The 16182-nt window shown below is 35.1% G+C and overlaps 1 protein-coding gene across 1 annotated transcript in view; it reads left to right on the plus strand.

Annotated features, from left to right (window-relative positions):
* Window positions 1-808: 808 nt before the first annotated feature.
* The window catches only part of LOC138701489 (NADH dehydrogenase [ubiquinone] 1 alpha subcomplex assembly factor 3), a 45476-nt gene continuing 30102 nt past the window's right edge, over window positions 809-16182 (plus strand). The window contains exons 1-2 of the mRNA XM_069828405.1: window positions 809-1095; window positions 8315-8429. Of these exons, the coding sequence (XP_069684506.1) occupies window positions 1034-1095; window positions 8315-8429 (177 nt within the window). The 5' untranslated portion in view covers window positions 809-1033. The remainder of the gene's footprint in view (window positions 1096-8314; window positions 8430-16182) is intronic.

The raw sequence follows: 16182 nt of genomic DNA on the forward strand, positions 1-16182 counted from the left end.
TCCCTTCGCGCGTTCTAGTCAAGTTTAAACACCCTTCTAACCAGCTATCTTATTGGTCGAACTGCTGTTGTCATGGTTACCGGGGAGTAGCGTCATTTAGCCGGCTCCTTTCTCTCGCTCTCGCATGGACACTGCAGGCTGCTGGATGTCGACTATACAGGTTACAGCGCTATCTGTTATTATTATTTGTACTATCTGCAGTATAGCGAGCGGTCTTCACCAACTGAATGTGGTCGATTTTACGTAACTTACATCTTAGTCGTAGTGAATAGTAAAATTAATATAAAAGGAAAAATATTCGTCATTTGCTGTAACTTGTCTGTGACCTTAATTCAGCTGAAATTATGACTGCCATATTGTGTTCTGGTAAAATATTAGGGGAGGCTCGGCCTCCCTTGCCTCCCCTGAAAATCCGCCGCTGACTAGAACGCGTTTTTACTAGAATTGCACAATAATACAATCCTTCGAATATATCTATCTTGTTTTTTCTACTGTCCACGATGTAAGAAACAAGCTAAACACTTAGGTTTAAATATACATAATCAGTAGTGTATTTCTAAGCAAAACAGGATTTCGGTAGTACAAAAGTGTGCAATATTCATTACATTGGCGAGTGGATACTCTACCTTGACCTATGGTTATTATTATTATTATTATTATTATTATTATTATTATTATTATTATTATTATTATTAAATTGAATAACAATAAATACGCATTAAAATCTAGAGATTTTTGTTAGAAAATTGCGGTTTTTCGAAAGCCCATCTAGCGAGATTATATGAACAACTGTTGGCAACACTGTTTCTTTATCTGGCATTCTGGCAACCCTTACAAACTTCATTCGTCTACTGTGTGTATAGGTTATGTGCGTGGATTTTCACGTACGCGTAAAATAAAAAGGATAATTGCTCTAAAACTGTGAACTTTACCAACGAGTCGGCTTCTTATTATTGTTAACTAGGCAACAGAAGCTACACCTTAAACTTAAACACTATAGCTCAGTATAATTTGTGTAGCTCATACCAATGCAATGGCATTTGCTCTGAGGAATGTCATTCGAAGCGCTACTACAGTTCCTTTGAAGCGAAAGTGGTAATAATCTTTATAAATGTAGATCACTGTGGCCAATCTTCGATATTTCTCAACACTACACATTGGACTGACCTCAGATTTGCGTTTCGTTGTTATGCTAAATGATAAGATAGCTAAGTGACAAGGTTAGAGGGGTAGTTGAGAGAGATCTAAGTGACGTGAAGCCGAGGAATGTGAAAATTTAAATCTCCTGTGTGTAATGTGGGGAGATATCGATGTTTCACCAAGCTAAATTGGGCGGAAAGCAATTTTCATTTTATATAGTTCGTACTTACGACTTTAAGGTATATGTATTCTTGGTTCTTCGATAAACGGTATAATTGACAGGGGACGGCTAAGGTTGGTTTGTTTGCTTTGATGTTCCCTGTATAGAGGATGTGATGTATTAATGAGTTGGTCTGTCATTTTGTTATGTACTGTCATAGAGACACGTATATTAGTGTTAGACCTGGTCACTGTGATCTGGGGTGTTTGTGTCTGATCATAGACAGATCGTTTGCTTTGCAAATGTTTTGAAATAGTACCACCTACTCAGCAAAATTGTCATTGTTTTGCTTTGTCATTTGGCTTACGCCTTTTGACTTTGCTTTTGCAATATTTCTGGCAAAATTACCGTTCCATGACATTCGTCGTGCTGATGAGAACCAAACAGTTCGAAATCGGAGATCCACAAACTAGGTAAAAGTTATCATCCCATTTTGTGCATCATTTGTCAAAGCCTTTGGAAAATCCAAAGATTGCAAAGATAGTAATATTAATGCAGACAAGAATTAAACCTTGGCAAAGATCCAACCCGAGCCCCTACAGCCGAGGCTGCGCAGAAGTTTAGAGTAGGGACAAATTGAAGCTTGCGTCCGCCGCCATGTTTTGGGAGAAGCACCGGCTAGCAGACGGCTGCACTATACAATGCTGAATGTTTAATATGTCTCTTATAAATCAATCTGAATGGATAAATGAAAATTAACATTTAAAGCGACCACGTTAAAGACATAATCAAGCTTAGTTACAGTTAGTTTGACATGAAACGAAAGAAAACTGCAACAATTTGATACCGTAACTAAAGATGTTGTATAGTTATTTGACAACATATAGAGCGAACAGAAATACAAATGCATATTGTAGTAATAGTTTAGATGAAAAGAAAATTGTTAGTATTAACTATTATTAACAAAACACTGCCTGTGTAAGACGTTACATTAGGCCTATATTGTAAACACGTTTGGTTTGATATGGACGAGAAATAAACAATTATTATTTATTCGCTTCCATATCACATAATATAGGCCTACACCTGCAAAATAGAAACACGTACCTAATGTTTTAGTTAGAAATATAAGTAGGCCTACCGTGCAATAGCTTATTATCACAGCTGTAGTATGAAATAAACGTCACATGCACGAATTAGTCAAGTAATCATGTAATAAAACTCAGGCCTAGTGTACAGAACTTCTTGCCTATTGATTCATTATTATTATTATTATTATTATTATTATTATTATTATTATTATTATTGACTCCGTTAAACATTGTCTTACAACATTTTTATGTAAAGTCGTGTTGTACTGGTAACCTTAGGTGTGTGCTAACATCTGCTTTTGATGTAGTACTTTCTTTTATTTGGTTATTTAATGACGCTGTATCAACTGCTAGATTATTTAGCATCGATGGTGTTGATGATACTGAGATGATATTTGGCGAGACGAGGCCAAGGATCCGCCATAGATTACCTGACATTCACCTTACAGTTGGAGATATAAGAAAAAACCCAACCAGGAAATCAGCGGGAATCGAACCTGCGACCGAGCGCGACTCCGGACTGACAGTCCTTAGCCCACTGAGCTACGTCAGTAGATCTTTATGCACTTTTATGGTCAGTTTAACAAGTTTAAAATATGGTTCTCGGGAGGAATCTGGGATCCATTTCATAAAATATGTTCCTATAAGTACAGAAAAATTGCACAAGTATTCTACTTCTAGAGCACATTGCTTTCACACGATGTAAGAGTGGATGGTAATATGCCATTGAACTGTCAACATCTGTATAATCGCTCTTTCACTAAGCGACATATTTCTATAATCTCAAATGATGATATGACAAGACTCCCATTATTTTTTCGTTAAAAAATAAAAGAGATTTTGTTTACTGGTGGTAGGCTACGTACCATAAATTGAGTCTTTAGATTTATTACACCATATTTTTCTTAATGATTTAACAACTAAGCCAGCAATGAATACAATCACATTTCGACAATATTGTGTCATTGAGAATGATGTAAGAATGAGGGAATTGCAATCAATGTCTGCAGTAGAAGAGTCATATCGCCTCTGATTCTCAAAACACTGCGGATTATTATTACAGTGCATTAGGTGTTTGGATAATACCGTTGGGTATACTGTACAGACATTTTTAACGGACATTCCTCTCTTTGTAATATAATTTAAATAAATTATTTACGTATTTTCTAACGTATATAATAACATAAGTAAAAATATTCCATGTATTCGGTCATAGGAAATAGAAATAAACTAATGTCTATTTATGAGCAATATAAGGCGTTTATATTTGAAACAATGCTTAGTTACAATATTTAGATTTACTTCTGCTATTTTATATTATACGTTAGAAAATACGTAAATAAGTTTAGTTATATTACAGTAAAGGAGGAAATCCACTAAGAAAACGCCTATATACTCAATGGTATTTTCTGAACTCCGAATGCTCCCCAAACATGGTGTCGCACGAACCTGTGCGAGAGGTTTCAAATTTGTACACGACACCAGCGCCAATTGTGTGTCTAGATATATAACTACAACGTCTTTGATCCAACCACAGTCTACTATATACAGTCGCGAAGCTCAATATGTAGTAAAAATGCAAACATGGGTAGTTGCCCACCACTAGGATCGCTACTATCGCCTCGTCATCGCAGATCTCTCTCCTAGCAGCCGACAAAATATGTTACACTTTCGTTGTCTTGTTCTTTTGGAAAAATTAATACCTTCCTTCCATTATTGAAATATTAAATGCATAAAGTTAATTTATTATTTTAATGAAGTATATTAAATTCCACCATAAACTCGAAGATACCTGCAAGAAATAAGTTAATATAATTTTTGTTTGTGCAAAACGAACTGAAATTTACTATAATAGCTTCACTCATACAAGATTATAGCGATAATTAACTATGAAACCAATAAATATTAATTTGCATTTCTCTTTACAACAATAATAATGGAAATATGAATTAATGGAGTAACTTACGTGTACCGGTACTTGTAGTGTAGGCTTACGTAGTTAACAAAGTGGGATGAGGTTAAGCAATAATAATCACACCAGAATTGGAAATAAAACGTGATCAATAAATTTTATTGTAACAGACTTTTTCTACGTCTCTAATAAAGCAACAAATAAAAATAACAACAAAATTAACAGCTATAATTAAAAACTTATCCTTTGAAGAAAAAAGTAGGCCTAAGCAATAATAATCCCACCAGAATTGAAAATAAAACGTGATCAATAAATTCCATTAAAACAAACTTAATTTTTCTATGTCTTTAGTAAAATAACACATAAAAATAATAACAAAATTAATAGCTACAATTAAAAATATATCCTCTGAAAAAAAAAGTAGACCTAACCTTTATTTCTCTGGAAATTTAGCAGCCTAAATGACAGAACTTTAACCGGTATCTAATGTGCTTTCGGTTAGACTGAAACATTTCATTGTGAAATTTAAGGATATAATGTATTCTAACAGTCACAAAGAACTTCAAATTAACAGTTTTGTTTCCGCACAGCATTCTTGTGGAAACCCAGGAACCTTTCTGAATCTTTCGGAAACTGGAAAAAGGATAACTCTGGCCTCTTTCTCTTACTGTTGCTACAATTTATGGCACTACAAACGTCTCCTCCTTGTCCCATATTATTATTCCAATTATTATATTTTAGCCATTAACATTTTCATTATAACTAATAACGAACATTTCACAAGCATCAATGTGAAATACGCAACGAGCTAGCACTCGATAGAAATACGACACAGTCCAAAGTCGACCATGGACAGTCTATTGTTTCTAGTTGCTAACCGCTTGGAGTGCTTTATCACGAGATTTGCAAAAAAACACCTCAAGCTTCGCGACTGTATATAGTAGACTGTGATCCAACGATGAACACAAACTTGTATATTTTAAAGCGTGTAAACTGGTAAACTGTATTCTAATTTTGCATTTTGTATGTTTCGGCTTCAATTCGCCTCTTCATCTAGGGAAAGTGTGATGACATTTTCTGTCGATTGCTACCATAGGGCAGAGTGGAGAAAGAATGGTCTCTAACGAGAATTTCCAAATTGTAGAATTTGATACACTTCCACAAATGTGGCTTTGTTTTTTTTATTTGCTTTGCAAAAAAAATGTTAAGATTATCACTTGAAAATGATAAGTAATTTGTTCTCAGATTTGACCCATCAACAAGTATAATAAATTTAGCATTAAATTGAATGAGTACTACTGTATTAGGATTGTTCATTATTCCAATTTGTCAATATGCAAACACCACATGATCCAGTTTCAGTAAGCTCGTCTCTTACATGGATCATCTCCTTGCATTGTGTGCACATCAGGAACAGCACCAGGATTTTCAATCTGGGAGAGCAAAGGTGGTGTGAGACATTAGCTTGGGGAAGCAACTTTTTTATGCTGTTTTGAAGTGTTAATGTTGCAATATGGAAACTATTCTCGTTCAGAAGATATCCATGCACTTACATACATATTTATTTTTTTATATTATTAAGTTACCTTATTTATTAATTTAAACGAACTTATAAGTTGCTTAACACAATAGGAATGGTAGTGTAGATTAATATGTTTATTGCTGTGGAGAGCGTCGGATTTGATGACGACAGTGTCCACTTTGAGATTATTGGTTAATTTCCTTTCAATGCAAAGAATTGCCAAGCCACCTAAGTGCTCATTTACCATTCGGTTACGGAGGTATGTTTTTTCCCTGCATACACAAAAATAAACATTCACACGAAGTATTAGAAAATGGAATTACCCATGCAGTAACAGCTAGATTTGTATATTTCATGAGAAGCTAGGGTGGAAAAAAATCATGTTTTTTTAATTAAAATCAAAATTAGATTTTTTTTATTTTGACATTAATTTTACAACATTACAATTTTTTGGCGAGATGTAGTGAGGTGAGGCCGAGGATTCGCCACAGTGACATTAAGTTCCCGAATTGTTGGATTGACCATTGACGAGCTGCATCAGCGTATTTTCCTAGCAGCCAAAGATATCAAAAACAATCCAGAGATCCTCACCAGAGTGCGTCAGAATTAGGTGACAAAGTGTGAAGCATGTGTACAAGTGATTGGTGGGCATATGGAATGTTGGTGGGCATATGGAATGTTTCATCTAAAAAAAGGTCTTCTCATACATCCTAGAGATGAGTTCAAATGCTTCAATTAATCCCAGTGTGTTGAAATTCATGTTGTCATGTCTAATGAACACTAGCATTTAAACATTATTTTGATATTTTATACTGTTCAATTCCCTATTAAAAGTACCAAATATTGTAAATGTAATTGTTAGTGCGCGAATGAGTAATTCATAGACATGAACAATGTTACATAGGCTAATGTTATGTTTACATCCTAAGACAAGGAGAGTTAATTAATTAACACAAACAATGTTACGTACCAGTAATGTTTTGTTTACATTCTATGACTAAGATTGACTGACAAGAACAACATTACATCGGTCAGCGCGTCTGGCTGCAAAACCAGGTGGCCCGGGTTCGATTCCCGGTTGGGGCAAGTTACCTGGTTGAGGTTTTTTCTGGGGTTTTCCCTCAACCCAATATGAGCAAATGCTGAGTAACTTTCGGTGCTGGACCCTGGACTCATTTCACCGGCATTATCACCTTCATCTCATTCAGATGCTAAATAACCTAAGATGTTGATAAAGCGTCATAAAATAACCTACTAAAAAAAACAACATTACATAGGGTAATATTTTGTTTATATCCTGCGACAAAAGTAGTTCATTGATTGACACGAATAACTTTACATAATGTTTTGTTTACATCCTACGTCTGAGAGTGTACATTGCCTCTGCCTGGATGTTCGACAGTTCCAAGCACACTAATGGTGCCACATTTTTAAACTTTAGAGCCAATTTTCTAATTAACTATGTATTTAATCACAAAACATATTATAGCTTTTCTATTCATTTAAATGTGCCCTATTGTCCCTTTCAATCTGGAGGATTATTTCATTTCAACTCTGCATATATACTTACAGTAGAATTAACATTTCGTTCGACTTCTGACAGCTTGCTAGCTGCGTAGCTGCAGGTCGCTCGTTGCATGGATTATTGGTTGTTGTTATAGCAGTCAAGATTAACCTTGGAAGTAGTCAATCACCATTTGACTCCCACTGCTCTTTTCGCCCAAGCTTGCAGGCAGTGCTGCCACATTATCAAACTTATCGCAGGCTGACTGGCAGTTAACAGAAGCAGCAATTTGACAGCATTGCCATGACAGCAGAGCTGTAAGCCATATGACTAGTGAGCTGTCAGAAGTCGAAAGAAACATACGTTAATTCTACTTTAAATATTAGTTATTACTTCAGTTTATGTTATCTTAAGTGATGTTCATTACATCCCCAAAGATTTTAGTTCTTACTGGTATTTTAAATGATGTTCGGTATACTATAATGTTCATGTATAATGATATGATATGATATTGTAAATCATAGGGTCCGTATATTTCTTTTCGTATTCTGTAGTGGTTTCATTGTATATTATTATTATTATTATTATTATTATTTACTACTACTACTACTACTACTACTACTACTACTACTATTACTACTACTACTACTACTACTACTACTACTACTACTACTACTACTACTACTACTACTATTATTATTATTATTATTATTATTATTATTATTATTATTATTATTATTATTAGTAAGTGTAAGTTTAAGATTTGATGAAGCCAGTTATACTTTTGTATGCTATGGCAAATGAAACTAAACTAGATTAGATGAGATTAGGTTAAGCTAATTTAATTTATGTAATGCTTTTTGTATGCATCCAGTTTCACTTAACTGTGATCTGACTAAATCTGATACACCCGCCCAACGGTTCATTATAGCACTGAGATCTTTTTTTATTTAGTTGTTTTAATAAATATGTGTTTTCATTATAGGTTATTGAAAGAGAACCTTCCTATACGGCATCACAGCTATGATCCTGATGGAAAGACGACAGTGCAGGTGTTGAACAAGAGTGTGGAAGGCCTCATGATAGACTCTTACAGTCAGGTGAGCTTTTGAGCTCTTCTTTCCAACTTGTGATGACCCTAGTCAACATAGTGTTCTAGAAAATTTATTCAATGTAGCCAACACTCCTGATGCCAAGAATATTGTCTCTAGACTAGCCTAAACTACACCAACTTAAAACACAATATAACACTACATTACTACAGAATGAATCTGCCAGCCACCGGCGTGGCTCAGTTGGTTAAGGCACATGCCTGCTGGTTTGAAGTTGTGCTTGGGCGCAGGTTCGATTCCCGCTTGGGATGATTACCTGGTTGGGTTTTTTCCGAGGTTTTCCCCAACCATAAGATGAATGCCAGGTGCAAATCCTCGGCCTCATATCACCAAATACTATCTCGTTATCACCAATCTCATCGACGCTAAATAACCTAGTAGTTGATACACTGTCGTTAAATAACCAACTAAAAAAAAATGAATCTGCCTAATGTCTTCGTTTAGTAGTTCTTGAAATGGATCTGCTGACCGATTTTTAAAGTTCTGACACAACACAACAAATGTTCACAAATGTGAACATCCATTTTGCCTGATTGAATGCTATCCCAGGATAGGTGATGTTGGAGTGTCCACTAGTGTGACTGAATATTGTTAGTATGTACATTGGTCACTGGATCATTATATCCATTCCAGCAATCCATGTGAATTATGCTGGTAAGCTGTCCATGCTCCTCATTGAAATTGAACAGTGTTTTTGCATCTCTGTTGTTTGAACATATCTTTATTTGTATCTTCTTCATTGACATGCCAATCATTGTGAGAATCCAATTTCTTTTCCCAACGTTTCTGCTAATGGTATTTACGTCGACCATCTTTCACTCGTCAATCTGAACAATGTGGTTGGAATGCCAGTTTCTCCCTTGCATTGTTACTTCCTGTCAGCCATGGAAATCATAACACCTCACGACAGTAACTGAACTATAGCGGTTTCAGAATAAGGAGGCATATGGCCTACGCCAATCGAGTGTTAGCAGCAGTACGACGTTGTCACCCAGTGCACGGTGCACGAATCGTGAAGACAGAGACAACAGATAAGGATAGAAACTATCAGTCACTGCTCGTCTTTGGTCGAGACTTGTTCCTTTTTTGTGTGTAATGTGTAAATAAAATTACTCTTACTGAAGTAATTCTCATCCCAATTTTTATTACTTTTTCGCTTCACAGATCAATAGATCTTGGAGTCACTAACTTACGAAATAAAATGACAGATATGTAGAAATTTGCTGTGCTAATGTCAGACAAAGAATGTCTTAATTTAAAAAAAGAAATGCTGCATATTGTAATGCACTATCTGACATGTGGAAATTCTCTCCAGAAAAAAATTGAGAGCGAGAACGTTTACCCAAATGTTCAGACTTCCTTGTACAACAATGCTGAATTTATTATTGTTTATTTTTCTAGAGAAAAGATGAGATAAAGTTTGTAGGGGCAGCCTACGAATCTAGCGATAATAAAATGTAAACATATCTGTAGAAACGTAATTTAGTATTGATATTGAAGTTGAAAAGTATTTTATTTTCCCTCTGTTAAATGAAGCCCATATAATTTAATTTAATTCTCTAGCTTATACCTACCTAGGAGTCCAGGATTCTATATTCTGTTTACGAATCTGGCTATAATGCAACATATGCATAATATGTGATTATACATAATTCAGTATTCAGTAGATTATTTTATTTTTCTCTCTTAAACTATGCCTATCTAATTTAATTTTATTCTCTAACTTTTACGTATCTAGAGGTCCAGGGTTCTATAGTCTGGCTAAGAATCCGGCTATAAGAATATAAGCATATCTGTTCATATGTAGGCCTAATTAAGTACTCATATTGAAATTTAAGATTACTTTCTTTTACTTTGTTAAATCAAGCTTATCTAATTTCATTTAATTCTCAAGCTTATACCTACCTAGAGGTCCAGGATTCTATGTTCTATCACTCTGGCTTGTGGCACTATAAGCCTATGAGTGAAGGTAGTTATATAGAAGTGAATATAAAAACCATAACCCAATAATACTGTTAGGCCTAATATATTAAAGGTAAATTTGTATATTAGAAAAACATATAAAATGTAATATATTATAGTAATAACGCAAGGTTTTTAAAATAGAAATTGTGTTTTGGAATTATAAAATCTTCTAGTTTCTAACATACCTGTATATATTTTAAAAGTGAAATGTAATTAAATTGCTTCATCTTATACATTTTTTAATGCTCTTAAGCAAGAATGTTGTTAATACTCTTCGTATAATTAATCGAAAAAGAGGCAGGAGTGTTTATGTTTACAATATCAACCAAATATCTCATACATTTAAGCAGTATTTCTCTTATACCATGTATAATATTCCATGATCTCCAACAGATTAACTTGGTATTTAGAATCCCAAAATCTTTTATCACCGAGACAAGCCGGCTTTCGACAACTACACTCTACCAATGAACAAGTCATACACCTCGGCCAAAAATAAAAGACAGTTTTAACAAGGAAGAAGATCCTTGGCAATATTTATTGACTTTCAGTTAGCATATGACTCTGTTTGGAGAAATAAATTATTACTAAAACTCCAGAAATTAGGTATCTCCAGCAATATGTTCAGATGGATATCAGAATTCCTTAGTCAAAGATTCATTGCCACTAAATTCAATAACTCACTTTCTAGTTACAGACAAACATATCGAGGTCTACCTCAGGGTGCTGTCCTCAGCACTTTATTCAATATTTATATAAATGACTTACCCTCCCTATTAGAGGAATCAAACATGAAAACAACACTATTTGCAGGTGATATAGTTTTGTGGACTTCTGGATCTTATAGACATAGAGACAAAATTCTGCTCTTAAAGCTCTAAATCAACTACATGAATGGAATACATCAAATTTGATGACACTCAATTTAAGCAAAAGTAACTACCAAATATTTTCACTTGGTAAAAAAGAAAGAGAATTCAATATCCAATACAATGGCCAACACCTTCCTAGGACGAATTCAAATATCTTGGAGTTATTTTCGATAGTAAGTTAACATAGAGCAACCATTTGAAATACATTTCTGAAAAAGCTCATAAAAGATTCTCCCTTCTAAAAAGACTAGCAGGAAAGAAATGGGGATGCTCTAGGAATACTTTGAACACTACATACAAAATGTTTATACAGCCAGTGCTGACATACTGCGTAGAAATTTTACTTACTTCACCTTTCATAAACGAAATAGAATATGTTCAAAACCAAGCTCTCAGACTCATTACTGGTGGAATCAAAACAACTCCAATAGATTTTATGAGATTCCTCACTAATATTAACAGCATCAAAATGACAATAGAAGAAAAAGTACTGATTCAATATGAAAAACTCATCAGATTACCAGGAAACAATTGGCATTCATACAGTCCTCTCTGTAGATTGAAAACTCAAAAAAGTTTCATATCCATTGTTCAAGAATTAAAACAGAAAATCAATATCCCGAATTTAAAAGAAAACTTACAAATTAAACCAAACCCTTAAACTCTATTAAATATAGAATATAATCTAAATTTAACAGAAGAAATACTGAAATCACAAGGAAACACTGAAATACTGAAACAATTGTCTTTAGAGACAATTAATATTAGGTACCCTCCACAAAACTGGCTTCATTTATACACCGACAGATCCTTGATCTCCAGAGAACAAGGTGCCGGTGCAGGTGTTACGTGCTGTCTCTTCTCACTTTATAGATCTCTTGGATATGGAACAACAAGTTTTGATGGTGAAATCACTGCAATAAGTGAAAGTCTCAGGAATCTTCTATGCCACATCAATAAATTTAAGAATGCAGTTATATTGTCAGACTCCAAAGCAGCTATTCTATCAATAGTCTCTAAACACACACCTTCATCTCAAACAGCAGAAATAACTAAAACGCTCTCTCAATTAATATCACTCAATAAAAGAATTGTATTCCAATGGATACCATCCCATTGTGGAATCCTGGGAAACGAGAATGTAGATGCTTAAGCAAAGAAGGGCAGCACTGCTACTTACAGACCTATTACTAAATCTACGTATTACTCTGTGAAAAGATTTATTAAATCTACATACTTAGACTTCAACAAACAAAATTTGAAAACACAATCTTAAGGGAAAAAATGGAACTCTCTGCATCAAAATCCACAGTTAATTCCCGATTTACCACGAAAATCGTCTGTAGCTGCATTTAGATTGGCAACAGGCCATGATTGTTTGGCCAAACACCTGCATAGAATTGGAATATATCAGTCCCCTAAGTGCCCATTGTGCAACTCAAACCAAGAAATGGATTTGGAACACCTCAAAATCTGTGCTTCAGTGGCTGGCTGATAATATCTTTGAAAAATATTGGAGTGCAAGAGGTCAAATGACGTTATTGTCAAATGCCTGGCATTAGAAAACAACAACAACATATTCCAATGAAAGGTGAAAATCGTATCTGTGGTTATTCTCAGCTTTCTTCTTGCTTTCCACGTTCTATAATGACACTGCTAACACATACTACTAATATAGTCTATTTAAAATATCACACGATGAAGTAATACACGGTTCTGAAAATCGTCCAAATAATAATTAACATGTTTTGCGTTATTTTCAAGGAGAAGTAAATTCAGGTACATCAGCTATTTTAATTATCTCTTTTCCCTATCCGAGAACATGAGATAACGTATGCACTTCTAAACCACTCGCCTCTGCAGTCAGATTCATTGTTTGTGAAAAACTGACACGCACTGCATCATAAGCTAATGCTTTAGGAAAATTATTTACAGTACTCCTCGCCTGTGAGTGTAGAACTATTCTTTTGTGTATAACAGATGAAACACTAGAGTCACTTGCAATCCCTTCAAGAGACATTGATACGGTAAGTTACACACTACACAAGAGAAAACAGTCCACGTCTGAATTTGAAAATAAACAGAATCTATCTTCGTTTACAGAGAGAGAGACTTTAGAGCAAAATATGTTGTATATTGTAGGTTGAATACCTCTGTTTAGTCTTAAAGCGATAACACACGACCCAGTTGACATATAATTATCATTCTTGTACATTTGCATTTAGAACTCAGAGCTCTGTCGAATGGCACAGCTTAAAATTCATTCCTAGCCATAAATATTGTGCGCACAAGAAAGAAACAAATACGCCACACTTCAGCGAGACTTCATGATGATTTAACTAGGCAACATCACTTCACTGTTACTGGCTAGTCGAGATAGACCGGCCTGAACTAGCTCCGCCTTATATGCCTTCTTATTCTGAAAGCGCTCTAGATACAGTTCTTTTGTTAATGCAGTGATCCCCCAAAGAACACTCAGTTACAGTGAAGGCTTGTATGATGATTTGTGTGCAAAGGTATTAATCAGCAGGACTTGTGTTAGTATTTTTGCTCTTTCAAATAATGTGTTCTTGCACACAGATTGAGTAAATTTCGCATGCCCTCTTCTGCATCAAAGCCCAGAGTATATGCAATTCTGTCTCATTGTAGGATGAAGGGTGGCATCACTTTCCATTCCATTTTCAGCAGACCTTCATTGAACAAGGACTTTATATCAGACTTCTTTGTCTGCAACAATGTATCCGGAGCTGCGCTCGGGCTTGGGTTGGATCCCCCGTTTTGTCTGATTAGTTGGTTTCTTCCGAGGTTTTCCCCTGCTGTGGAGCAGATGCTGGGTGGTCTATGGCAAGTCCTCAGCCTCACTTCACCTCATCCCCGTTTGGTCTGATTAACTGGTTGGGTTTTTTCCGAGGTTTTCCCCAACTATAAGGCAAATGCCAATAGAGCCATCAAGGCAGCTCAGTCGGCAGACTCACTGGCCTGCTGATTTGGAGCTGTGCTTGGGCTTGGGTTGGATCCTTCGTTTGGTCTGATTGGTTGGTTTCTTTCGAGGTTTTCCCAGTTGTGGGGCGAATTCTGGATGGTCTATGGCAAATCCTCGGCCTCACCTCATTTCATCCCCTTTTGGTCTGATTACCTGGTTGGGTTTTTTTTCGAGGTTTTCTCCAACCATAAGGCAAATGCCAGATATGTAATCTGTGGGGAATCCTTGGCCTCATCTCACTACAGCTCGCCAAAAAATTGTAATGTTGTAAAATTTTGACTTGTTCCACATCTTAAAGCTTCAATGCTGATGTAGGATCTATGGAATACAATAAATGAAATGAAAATGGCGCAAGAATAATTATATTGTTAAATTGATCGACTTCCTTTCAGAGCAAAGATTGCAATCACAACTTACTTCCTCACTTCACTTAACAGATTGAAATCCACAGGACAGAAAAATTGCTTTTAGATCAGTAAAATAAATATTACAAAGGGACATGAGAAATTTTGTAAATATAGTAGAACTCCTTTTTTAACGAATCTCTGTGGTATTAGTTTTTTTCCTTAAATAGGGGTTTTTCTTGAAGGAGATTCACATATAATGGGAAGAAAAGGCTAAAATATCTAGTACCGGTACTAACGTGTGTTATATAGTAAACATTATAATCATTTAATTAGCCCTACAATTTATTTACAGTACACTTCATTATAATATTTTCTAACTCCTCAAATGATGAGGAACGAATGTTTTTCCATTTGGTTGAATCTGAACCACACTGAAGCTCAATATTGAAAATTTCTTCTTTCTTCTTCATTATTCCCCATAATGAAGTAGTTGACCAACCATGCTTTTTTGCCATATGTGATAGTGTTATTTGAGGATTAGCCTCGATATCCCTCATCATTTCACTTTCTGTGTGATAGTTAATTTCTTCCATTTCTGCTGCATAAACAGCATAAACTAACAAAAAAAAACTTAGAAACAGGATCCACACAACTCACTAGAACAAAGCAAACACTCTGTGAAAGCAACGCAAAGCAAGACCATAAAGAATAATGCCGCCACATGGTGCCGCATGACTATCGATTGAGAAACACTATCGAATATGCTGATACTATTGATTATTGAAAGCCGAGTCGATATTTTGGGTTTCATTATTACAAAATCCACTTGAAAAGTATTCCTTAAAAGTGAGATTTCCCTTAAACTCAGTTTCCTTTAAGCAGGAATTAATTACATTAAACTTGTGGTAATTTAGCTGGGACTTGACAGATTATTCCTTAAAGACGGGATCATTAAAATGGAGTTCTACTGTAACTTTTTTACTCATACTTGTTCTCAGATACACTTTCACACAGTATATCACAGATATATTGGCTGTTCCTGTAATGGTTGACGCTGTGCATTTATAATCGGTTGGCTCCATCTGCATTACAACACTTCACATATCTCTCCTTCCATTTGCTAGTTTCCTCACCCTTGGAGAAAAATTCCATTGTCGCTCAATCTAAAGTTTTCCCAGGTTTTGTTTAATTACAGTGAAACCTGTTCAAGACGGAAGTGACACGGTCCTAATTTTTTTTCCATTGTGGACAGGTTCCGTGTTATTCAGGTGTGAAGTTAAAATGCAATATTTTATAATTTGTATAAATGAAAAATAAAATGCATGCCGCAAATTATAGGAATTACAAAATATTCTGTTTAACAGTACTGACATTAAATCAGCTTCCTGTCACTTATTTAATTGGTGAATGATCTTGATGAAAATCTCATTTCCTGTATAAATTGTATCGTAACTCAATAAACACTATAAAGTTTATTATTAATTACACTAAATTTAATATCTAACATACTGTACTGTATATCACAACACATTATTTAATTGGACTAGGAACCATCCATTAGAAGCCTTGAATTC

The sequence above is a fragment of the Periplaneta americana genome, chromosome 6 (assembly GCF_040183065.1).
Source record: "Periplaneta americana isolate PAMFEO1 chromosome 6, P.americana_PAMFEO1_priV1, whole genome shotgun sequence".
NCBI classification, from domain to species: Eukaryota; Metazoa; Arthropoda; class Insecta; order Blattodea; family Blattidae; genus Periplaneta; species Periplaneta americana.